This window comes from Pararge aegeria, chromosome 18 (assembly GCF_905163445.1).
Source record: "Pararge aegeria chromosome 18, ilParAegt1.1, whole genome shotgun sequence".
NCBI classification, from domain to species: Eukaryota; Metazoa; Arthropoda; class Insecta; order Lepidoptera; family Nymphalidae; genus Pararge; species Pararge aegeria.
This window is the reverse complement of record NC_053197.1, coordinates 14618577-14630904: the sequence shown is the minus strand read 5'-3', so window position 1 is coordinate 14630904 and position 12328 is coordinate 14618577. Positions and strand designations below refer to the sequence as shown.

Here is a 12328-nt window from a genome sequence, read left to right as displayed (position 1 = left end):
GTCTACATGAATAAAGTATTCTCGAATTTTAAACTTCAAACGCCTTTTAAGAACGTTATGTAGAACTCTCAGGTATGCATGGTTTCCCGGGATGTTTTCTTTCGCCGTTAAAGCAAGCAATATTTAATTTGCTTAAAATAGCTCCCAAAAGTTAGAGGCCTCCCACTAGACTATTGCCGCTATCATTCACAGAGGTTATATTAATAATGATGTGGAAATTTTATAAAGTTTAAAATGTAGATGAAATGATCGGTAGGATGTATCGGCGTGAAGACCTACTTCTCTTCTAAATATCATTCAGTCTCATTTTCATCATTGCTTGGTTCAGACGTCTGCCCCGTATTATCAGTTAGAGTTTCTTCTACTTCCTCAACTTGATCTGGACTTTCTGGAACCTCTGCTACTTCTGATGCCTCTGGAGCATCTGGAACTTCTGGAGTCGCTGGAACTTCTGCAGTGTCTGGAACATTTGGAGTTTCGGGAACAGCTTCTTCAGTAGAATTTGCAGGGATCATGCTATCGGGGAGGCTTTCGCAATGCTTCCCGCTGATACCAGCCTGGCAGTGGCATCTGTAGTAACCATCTCCAGATTCTAATGACTGGCACTGCCCTCCGTTCTTGCACGTGTCTGGATTCTTCTCGCAGTAGTTTAACTCTGAAGGAAGAACGTTGTTTGTGAGTTAAAATCAGAAACATTTCTTTTTCTACAGCAGAAAAAGCTATGAAATAAGTCACACTGAAATGTAACAGGTTATGGTTTTGAACCACTCTAGAATCTAGAAATTGGAAATTATTACAACAGTAAAGTAACACAGCAAAAATGTAGAATAAAATGCAAAAATGAACATTTTTTAAATCCAATTCTGAGAAATTGAAATTTTAGATATGTGTTCTTAGCTAGTTCTTAGAATACATACGAGTAATCCTTTTGCATTTTAATATATTATTATCGTTATTTTCTACTCAAGACTTTAAGTAAACCAAATTACAAAACTAATTAGATATATATTTACAAAAAATTACAATTTAGATATAAATACAATTTCTGTTGGTGTCCACACAACACAAGCCTGTATTGTTTGGTTTGATTATATTTTTATGGTTTCGAGTACGGTGCAGCAAATCAATCGATTATGGATACTCGACACAATCGATTGAATCCTATAATAATGTTAAGGATTACTTAAACATTAAAAAAGCTTGGGTGTCAATTGCTCCAACTTCATAGCTTAATATTAATTTACTGTTGGTGGTGATAACAAATCAAATTACCAGGGTAAGTTTGTAGTGGGCTCTTAGGGCGCGTTTGGAACCCTCGTAGCTTTAGGTTTAAGTTGGCGAACGAAGTTATCATCAGCCCCTTACAATTATGTTAACATATATGTATGAACGCTTCATAAGTGCCTGTGATAGGCCTACATGAATAAAGAAATTTTGAATTTGAATTTGATTGATTTGCTAGGATCTAAAGCGCATACTCGCTAACTAGATGGGTGTCATAGTTTAGACGTCTGCACTGGCTACTTGTTCTTTACCAGTCGCTGTGTAAAAGTCGATACACTGACGGTCACAAACCGTAGTAGGGGTCATCTGAAATGATTCTGATAATTATAACGCAGTTCCCCAGACCGATTTCAGCCACGGTCAAACTCAAGAGAGATTTTCAAACTACGCGAGCTTTATTTATAGTGCACAAATGTGTGCGCAAACACAGGTGCACCCTCATTCTCATAGTCCGACCGAACGGCAGATCCGACACGACCGAAAAAAGAACATGAGCAGAGCCGACAGCTTACCGTGCACGAGGATGAATCGCCAATTTCCAAACTCCGAGTACTAAGAATTTCTTAATAGAAAACCCCAATACTATTTCATTGGCCCGACACGGAGATTGAACCTAGGAACTAGTGATCGAATATGATAACCAATTGACCAACGTGGTAGTCTGAGGCAGCTGATAATGATAATATGGGAGTTTGAGGCAGCTGATAATTATAACATGGGATTCAATAATACTGTCTGTGACTGACCTTCATCGCAGAGCATGCCTCCCCATCCTTTCTTGCATATGCACTCCCACGGACGGTTGCATGTGCCATGCACGCAGCCAGGGTAGGGATGGCACTGTGCGCACGTGGTGCCAGTCCAGCCGACCTTGCAGCGACATTCTCCCGGACGCCTGCAGTATCCTCGCTCACCATGGCATCCCGAAGCGCATATTGCTGAAATAGTTAAAATTAAATTTATGCCAAAAAAAACTGGCAAAAAGTTTACTACTCTTACTTATTGCCTTTTTTTTTATTTATTCAATAAATTAACTAAAATAGCCTAAGTAACAAAATAAAACTAAATTAGATCTAAAACGATGCATTATTTATTTTATTGTAAAGAGGATTTTTTTTTTCTTTTTGTTTCTTTGTACCTGATGGTACGAAAACGAAACTACTGGACAGATCTTAACCATTTTTTTTACCAATAAAAAGCTATCACGAAGTACGAGTAGCATAAGCTATATATATATATTTTTTTTACTTAGGAATTTCTTTTCCCATATTAAAAATCATTTTTAATTAAATAGATAAGAAAACGTATTAGAGTAGGAATAGATCAGATATAGGTTAATAACCCCTAACAGGTTAGCCCGCTACCGGCATAGGCTACATCATCACCACCTTGTAAGGTTGCAGTGGGCTAACGAACAAAAAAAAATATAAAGTTTTTTTTTTATATATCTTACGTGTTTGGCACAGTAGCCCAGTGTAACCGGGCAGGCATTTGCACTCCAGCGGTTTGTCACAGTAGCCGTGCTGGCAGCCTGGCAACGCCTGGCACGCGCGGCATGTGGGGCCCGCCCAGCCAAGGCGGCAGCGGCACTCGCCGGGCGACTCGCAGAAACCGCGGGTGGCGTGGCAGTCCGAGCGGCACATAGCTGCATATTAATTTCGATAAAGCATTGGATAGAAGCAAGCGTTTCTTTGCGGAATTCCATGATATACAATCAGTGGCGTGCCCTTCGTATATACACAAAAGTACTGCCTACCCCAAAAATGTATGTATACGAGTTATACATATAGTAGGAGGATATAGGATTTTTGGCGTTTTTGGCAATCTTCGCACTGTATGCATACCCTATTAAGAAGCCGCCACTTTATACAATCAACGATAAACTTTATTCCTAATACTCCGCGACAAGTAGGAGAATCTGTACGGTGCAAATTGTAAATTCTTCAATCTTTATAGTCAACTGTAGTATTCAAATGTAGTGTATACAACGTGTAACCGAATTGCGAAATACTGTTGTAGGATGCATAATTATATTTCATAAAGATCATCCTGTAAAAATATTAAATCAAAAGAAGCATATTTATTTTTCCATACAAACTAATTCAAAACATTCTAAGTGTTTGCTTATGACAACCCTATTGAAGATCAAAGACCGACACGTGCATAGTACCTACGCTACACGACGCGTGCCTAATGAAGTGACGAGGTCACTTGATTTAAGTTTACCATGTGATGTTAGGGCTTTATTTGTTTTGTTTCATTAAAAACTATAACAGTGGTAAAATCAAGAACTATTAGCGTTTCGTGTTCACAGCTAGTCTAGTTCAAGTCTCAGAGACAAAAAAATTATGAATCTCAAAAGCATGTGAAAAAATATTTCGGTTTTCATTTACACGTTGTATAGCGGTAACTGAACTGAACTTTATTATGAATCAAACTAATTCAAAACATTCTAAGTGTTTGCTTATGACAGCCCTATTAAAGATAACAGACCGACACGCGCATAATACCTAAGCTACGCGACGCGTATCTAATAAAGTAACGAGAGTCACTTGATTTAAATTTTGCATGTTATTTTAGGGCTGTATCAATTTTATTTTAGTAAAAACTATGACAGTGGTTTCATCAAAAACTATTAGCGTTTCGTTTTCACAGCTAAGTCTCAGAGACAGTAAATAATGTACTTCAGGTACATTAATTACTGTAAAGCATGTGATATAATATTTCGGTTATCATTTACACACTAAACTTTATTATTAAATACTCACGCTCAGAACAGAATATGCCGTCCCATCCATCCCTGCAGACGCACTCGAAGGAAACGTTGCAGTAGCCATGCTGGCAGCCAGGTAAAGGTATGCACTTGTTACAACGCTCCCCGTAAAAGCCTAGCTTGCATCGACATTCGCCGGGACGTTTGCAATACCCTATTAAAGCGAAAATAAATAAATATATGGTTTATTTCATCATCATCATCAACACTTCTGAAGCTGAAGTCCTCCCCACAGGGCTATCGCCGCTTCAAAATACATACGAATAACTGAATACTTAAACATAAACTCGTATACAGAAATGTATATAACATATAATAAATAAATATATACTTTACCATATTTTACAAGATGATATCCAAGTAAAATGCACATAAGTCCAAAAAGTTAGAGTTAAATGCACCAAAAGGTAACAGGTAACCGAAGTCTTACCCACTAGGCCTTTATTCTGTAATCTATATATATAAAAGAGACTGTGTGTGGGTATGTTCCGTATAGGCTCCGAAACGGCTGGACCGATTTCAATGAAACTTTCAGGGAATCCTCGGATTGACCTAGCAAGTATTCCTGTAAAGTTTGGTGACGATCGGAACACTCCTATTTTTTTGACCGGCGAATCGGGCTGGGTACGCTAGTAAACTATATAAAAAACATAATCACCTTGCAAGGGATCGCATCCCTTCTTACAAATCGGCACATCGCACAAGTCGCCCTGCCAGCCAGGGTGGCACTTGGGCTCCCCTTTGTCATCACACACGTAGTGGCTGTGTTCACTCTGCACCGCTGGCAGCTCGCACGCCTGCGCACTCTTCTGATATAGAGGCTGAGTGGTGGGGGGAAAACATGCTTTGTGAACGTGCTTTAACATTGACAGGTGAGGAGCGTGCTTAACATTGACAGATACAGAACACTGAACTAATAACCAGTGTGTATGAGTGTTAAAATTGACAGGTAAGGAACATTTAATTACATGTCAACGTTAACAGTCATTTACACGGGGTTAATGAGTGTGAACATTGCCACCCAAAGAACACCTTATTATCAACTCATGTGATTAAGTGTGAATACTGACAGGTAACGAATATTTGATTTATAATCTATGCGCATGAGTGTTTAGATTAACAAATAAAGAACACTTTATTTATAGCCCGCGTGAATGAATGTTAACATTGATAGATAACGAACACCCAATTAATAACCAGTGTGAATAAGTGTGAACACTACAGGTAAAGAACACTTAATTAGCAAACCGTGTGAATGAGTGTTAAGATTGATAGGTGATTAACACATAATGAACAACCAGTGTGAACTAGTACTAACATTGAAAGGTATAGAACACTTAATTAATTAATGGTGTGAATGAGTGTTTGAATTAACTGGTAAGGAAAACTTAATGGTGTCATTAAGTGTTCCTTACCAGCTAATTCAATAATAGGATTAAAAAAATATAAGTTTTATTTAAATATCTATGAAATATATATGTATGAAAATTTTCTGTTTAATTAATTTTTACTTATTTATTTATTTTACATCTTCTTAGTACGGCAGGGCCACTTACATTAACGACTAACTTGATAGAACTACATAATTTATGGATAACTCTAAGACAAATGAATGAAATATGACAGTAAACATACATTGGAACTAATTTGCTTTGAGATTCCATAATTTATATCTTAAGAATGACAATAAATATCATCCAAATTTGTTCACCCAACAAAAACGTTATACCTTCACTTATTTTTAAGAATATAATGTTAAAAAACTTTTAATTACTTTTTAAAGTCAAGTAGGTGCAGTAAAATAAATAAAAACAACCACAATGAAAAGATTCTCTTTATGTGAGTAGGTAAATGTTTTTTTTGTTAATTTTCTTAACAATTTGAAAATAAACATAACACTAAAAAGTATCAACAAGATTGGTTACATTATAAGGAAAACATTGACTACGTGAACATTTCTACGTGCCGCTAAGCGATTTAGTGTTCCGATGCGATGTCGCGTGGAAACCGATTAGGGGTATAACCACCATACTCCCTAACAGGTTAGCCCACTAGGTATCTTTAAATGATAACTTTGTTGAAAAATTTAGAAAGTCACTAACATAACATAATAACCCTATAAAAACGTTTCATAAACAAAAGATACCAACATAAACGAGGGATTAAAATAACGAGTCCAAAGGATTAATATAACAACGGTAAATATTCCATCATTAAAGTGAATGTTGTTCTTACAGCCGACCATTCTATTGTTTAAGTGGATCAGGTCAAAGAGTATAGAAACGCAAAGAACAAATTGCACATACGTTACCAGCCGGAGCAATATAATAAGGTTTTTTTTTTCACCTGGCGCAAGGGTGAGTTATTTGGTTTTACAAGAACAATGAAAGGAAGTCCTAGTTCGAGGGACAAGTTCGTGCCTACTATAAGACATCGCCTTAATCATAAGGCATTTAATTAAGGCGATGTCTAGATTTAGTGAAAATGGGCACCAGTGTACTAATTTTGCCGCCCATTTTTGACCCACTGCTTGCTAGCATCAACAAAGCAAAGTTCCTTCCAACCCGTCAGGATGTCAACCGTGAGTCAGACACTTTCTAATATGCGCGAGAAAGCAGATGGGAAAGTGTGTCGTTATGACACAGAGAAACCGAGCTCAAAATCAATATTTAGATAATAATTTATAATAAACATCAATATTTACTATTTTGTTTTTAAAACTTAATAAACTTAATCACTAAAAGCACGCAAAGCGTTTCCAGGTCTTACAGGATATACTGCCCTGCTACGGCAGAGCAATGTTAACGATTATGCCATTTGTAATAGGACCTACTTCCTTGCTCACGTTTATTGCGATTAAACCGAATTTATTAGCATCTGCTTACTCAGTTTGCAAACTGTTTACGACTTTAGGCAATATAAGAAGAAATACAGATTTTATCGTGGATATGTTCTATAAAATTACGCCATGTTTTCATATTGAATGACAACCAGTTTAAATATATTAGACCGCTTAGAAAGACGCGTGTCCATCCAACCCACGGTGTATGGTAAATAAATTATGAAATAATAGATCTTGTAGATTTTGCTCGCGTTCTATTACGGTTTTTATTCCTGGGATAAGAAGTAGGTAACTAGGTAATGTTATTCTCCGTAATTCAATTAACTAAAAATCAATTTGATTGGTTGCTTGGTTAGGGCGTGAAACAAGGACAAACAGACAAACACACTCGCATTTATAGTATTTATAAAATTTGCATATATAGCGACAACATTTACGGAAAGTCATGGGGTATTTTCCATCCAGAAAAAGTACCGTTTTTGGAAGAAAATATGTGGTATCCGGTTTCGAAACAAACCATATTATTTTATATAATTAAAGAACAATAATAATTAGAGAGTAAAAAAAAAAATTATTAATTATTTTATATAATTAAAAAACAATAATAATAATATTTTTTTATTATTATTTCCATCGATATGTATTATTATGTATATGAAAATTTTAGGTTATATTTATATTTTATGGAATAATAAAATCATATTCACTGATAAAAAAAATAAAAAATAAAAATTTAGAGAGTGTATGGTTACAAATACAAGTTATTCTAAATGGAAAAGTATGCTTGCTTGTTTCTTTAGTTGTTTTTTGTACCCGATCTTAATCTACGTCCACGGCTAAATACTACCACAAGTTCATACCGGAGATAATTCAGAATATAGATATAAATTCCCCAACTTTCCCAGCCGGGGAACGGCACGTCTTTGTCGACAGACAAACTGTTAAAGCTTTGTAAAAATAATTACAATATCACTGTACTTCTAGTGGGGCCAAAACATAGCAGATAATCATATTTCAGTTATCTACTACCTATAGTGTTTTCTAATAGACTGCGCGATTTCATGGTAGTGTTACAAACGACTTTTACCAATGCCTAAAGAAACTTTAAATACTTTTTGTATCATTAGCCTCACATACCAGAGCATAAACACAAAAAAATCGATTTATATAAGCTTAATTTACATGCACAAACTGAAGTCTTAAATAACCAAATTAGTAATGCAAACTCACCTGTTTCTTCCATTTTGGGAGGATATATTTAGCTGGCAGCACCACGGGTGCCACACAACATAAAATGACGATGAATATTAAAGTATTCATGATTTTTTAACACTGTTACGTAAAATTAAAACCCCATTTAAATTAACTTTACCAGATATCTACAAAAATTCGTAATTCCTTTTTTTAAAAAACAATTACCAAATTAAAAGTTATAATATAGTTCTAAAAAAATTAGCAATATCTGTGAAGTTATCCTACATTTTTTTTTAAATTTTGTTGGAATGCGCGCTTTTTTTCTACCAAAACTGGCGAGTATTTTGAATGATCGGAATCGACAGAATGGTCGATCGAGAGAAATGCAGATGGTAACGGTTTGATGCGCGAGCTCCGCGGTTACTGTTAGCTGTGTTATTGAACTTGACTGGAGAAAGACTACTTTCGCCAGCCTCGGAGCTCCTAAACTTGTCGTTTGCATGGATATTCCCACATGCTGGGTAATCCCACATTGCATTTATTATTCTCTAACTCACTCAATTAACGTTGTCCAAACAAACAGAAAAAACGAAATATAATCTGTTAGGTACGTCGATCGCAACGCAAATGTTTTTTTTTAACATTATACTAGCTGACAGCTGTACCCTGAAGTGCTACATAGTCTACAAACTTCCTCAAGAAATCAGACACACCTACTATACCAGCACGTACTGTTCAAACTGGTAATGCCAAAATATAACCTATGATATCAAGTACCTACACATGTAAAAGATAGCGATACAACTTATTTCAACTTAATAAAACAAATTTTTGAGTGCTATAAATATTCTTGCTCTTTGGGCTTTGTCAATTTGTTTAATAACTAAAATAATATACCTAAGTATCATCATCACTATGTGACACGTTAGAAATTTTCTTACGCATCGAGTCACACGTGTTACTATTTGCAACTTTTTTTCCATTACGGTTCCCAATGAGTCACACCCAAGGCAAAACTTGACTCGACGGAAACAAAACTGTGTAACAAGATTGAGTCTGACTAGTTGGGAACTTGCCTGACCAATAGTATTAGTTCTAATAAAAATACTATTTTTTTATTTATTTTATTTGCTAAAATTATATTCTTGGGCTCCTTAAACTCACGTGAGTTTGTTTGGACGCTGCACATTTCTCTAATATCCAATTCGTTTAACTAATCTTAATACCATTTACAAGGGCCGATTGGCGCAGTGGGCAGCGACCCTGCTTTATGACTCCAAGGCCGTGGGTTCGATTCCCGCAACTGAAGAATGTTTATGTGATGAAGATTAAAGTTTTTCAGTTTCTGGGTGTTTATGGATATATTATAAGTATTTATGTATATTATTCATTAAAATATTAGTCAGTCATCTTAGTAGCCATAACACAAGCTACAATGCTAAAATGTAAAACCAGCCATGCTCTACATTTTAAAGTTTATAATCGCTGGTTTAACGGCTCCAAGCGAATTTCAAAGATTAATAATGCGAGATGACCGGAGCTTGATACAGTTTTCGAATCTGGGTGAATTTCTTGTAGTTAACCTGATTCTGTAGCACTTATAATAAAATATACCTACTTGGGTATTTAAGATTATTAATTTTCAACTAAACTGCAGTCTGCTTTAGTTTTTTTAAGACTTAATATTTTTTGCTGTTAGTACCTACATAATAAATAAATAGTATGGATGAATGAATAAATAAACTTATATCATACACATTTTTTTTAACACAAAGTTTACAATTTGGCGGCCTTATCGCTACATGGCGATCTTTTCCAGGCAACCAATGGCGTAAAACACAGCTAAAGCAGAGAGGTAGGTGGTGCATATTAATATATATATATATAGATGAATAGTATATATATTTCTTGTGTGCGTGTGTATGTCACTGAACTCCTGCTAAACGGCTTGACCGATTAGAATACATTTTTTGTATACGTTTGGGTGGCACCGTGGATGGTTTAGATTCACAAATCAGCCCGACAGATGGCGCTGGGGTCCGCTAGTATATAATAAAATATAATAAAAGCAGTTCGACTGTCCAAATGTGTATACATTTTAAAGTATTTTTAACTATTTATATATTCACTGGCGTTTTCTCCAAAGAGTAGACGTGACCCTATTACTAATACTCTGGTGTCCGTCCGCCTGTCTGTACGTCTGTCACCAGGCTGTATCTCATGAACCGTGAGTTAGTTGAAATTTACACAGATGAACAAAAACATAAATACTCAAGGAGGCTTCCATATAACAGATATGATTTTTTTGCCTTTTATATAATGCAACGAAACCCTTCATGCGCTAGTCCGACTCGAACTTGGTTTTTTTAAACCCACGGGGACGGTTTATATTGCCGGGCTTAACAGTAAACCAATAAATATTGCATATTTGAGTTAATCGATACATATTTGAAAATGTAATTTATGTACATAAAAAATTAATTTATGACTGTAACAATATTAATATTAGAAGTAAAAATATACTTGTAGTGCAGTTGACTAGGCTGCATAAAATTAGAAATTCATTTAAGGGTATTTATATATCTTTTTAAATTACCAGATGAAATATAAAACGTAAGCTTATAGAAAAATCCTATTATAATATTAAGGATTTATGGTAAAAAAAGCTTGGGTATGAATTGATCTAACTTCATAGCTAAACATTAACTAGATTGTGAGATGGTGATAACAAAAAAAAACTGGCTAAGTGTGTTATGGGCTCTTCTTAGACCAGGGCGCGTTTGGAACCCACCTAGCTTTAGTTTTATATCACCACCACTAACATTAGTGTAACATGTTAAATGTATGAACGCTTCATAAGTGCCTGTAATAAGGTCTACATGAATACAATATTTTTGAATTTGAAATTGAATTTAAAACATGTCTGTCAAATGGTAGCAAGCTATCTCCGAGCTTAATTTTATCAAAAATATTATCAACATGTATTGAAAAAAAGAATCTGAATTAAAAGAAAAACTCGAATTTTGCTAAGATCGGTACAGTGATCGAGTGTCTGATTGTATATTTGTTTATTTATTCCTATGTTCATAGTTACAAAAAAACAAATATACAAAAAAACACACTTTCTCGTATATAATGCAGGTTTGGATTACACATCTACTTAAGGTAGGTTACTGTTATAAATAAAATAGCGTGAAAATTTAAAATTATGTATTTATATTATTCTTCTTTATGTACACTAAAGCTATATACACACAGTTTAGGTCCATATTAGATACATTAATTACATCCTCCGAAAGCGTCCAATACAAACGTTTCCTAAAAAATTGATAACAATTACAGGAATAAGGCTAGATGTACACAGGTAAACATGAATAAAACACTGGTACGCAATAAAATAAAACATTACATTAAAACCTTTTTTTATTTAGAGACACGTTACTGGTAGGTACAGTGCTAAAATAATTCAGTGGAATTCCAATGATTCAAACATTTTAAAAATCTTAATCACTAATCATAAGTTGTCTTATATAAAAAAAACAATAATCACATTGTTTTATTGAATAAGCCCAACGTATGAATTTTTTTAAAGACAGTTTATTTGACAAACCTTGATGTCCTACAAATAAGAATTACAATTCTATAACAAAACAAACGACCCCTTTAAGAGTGGGTATTAAAGGGGCTACATTAAAACGTTGAACCAATCGGTAGCAACCTGTTACCCTGGTATAAATTTTGTACGATCGAAATAATTCTCGAATTGCAAAACATTATAGCATAAAAGTGAAATAGACCGTACGTTCCTCATTTTAAAGTCGTGTTTTATATACTTCTGACTTTACTATTTCAGGAGCGTTTAACTGGCAGCACTGGTTTTAGTTGCTTAGAGGAACTTAAAACAAAGAAAATTAGGTTCATTTTACTCTGACATAACTTTTATTAGAAACTATAAAAAGTTTTTAAGATTGCAAGCGTGCAAATATCCATCTGAAATACTTTCATTATAAATAAAATAATCAACTTTTTTTTATAATAATACGTTTGATTATAATGATACATCGTATTTCAAGAATAATAAGACATTTCATGTACACCAGCCTTAACAATAAACAATTGCTACACGAGTATAGACTTTGATACACAGTAAATAAAGGCGCATACTGGTATTCACAAACATTAAGTCTCACAGTGCTTCAGAACGCAAAGGGTGAGTTCCACCATTCAATTAGGTC

The 12328-nt window shown here is 34.8% G+C and overlaps 1 protein-coding gene across 1 annotated transcript; it reads right to left on the bottom strand.

Annotated features, from left to right (window-relative positions):
• Positions 1-246: 246 nt before the first annotated feature.
• LOC120631641 (neurogenic locus protein delta-like) lies at positions 247-8219 on the bottom strand. Its single transcript, XM_039901299.1, has 7 exons — positions 8130-8219; positions 4716-4878; positions 4053-4211; positions 2738-2929; positions 2031-2222; positions 444-655; positions 247-395 (listed from the first exon to the last, which is right to left on the bottom strand). The coding sequence occupies exons 1-7, from the start codon at positions 8217-8219 to the stop codon at positions 294-296; spliced, it is 1110 nt and encodes a 369-aa protein (XP_039757233.1). The 3' UTR covers positions 247-293.
• Positions 8220-12328: the final 4109 nt, after the last annotated feature.

Excerpts from the sequence above, each read along its gene's own strand:
- LOC120631641 (XM_039901299.1), bottom strand. The coding sequence starts at position 8,219 with ATGAATACTTTAATATTCATCGTCATTTTATGTTGTGTGGCACCCGTG. Across the intron at positions 4,879-8,129 it reads TCCCAAAATGGAAGAAACAG|CCTCTATATCAGAAGAGTGC; the intron begins GTGAGTTTGCAT and ends CCCACCACTCAG. Across the intron at positions 2,930-4,052 it reads CGGCATATTCTGTTCTGAGC|CTATGTGCCGCTCGGACTGC; the intron begins GTGAGTATTTAA and ends ATTAATATGCAG.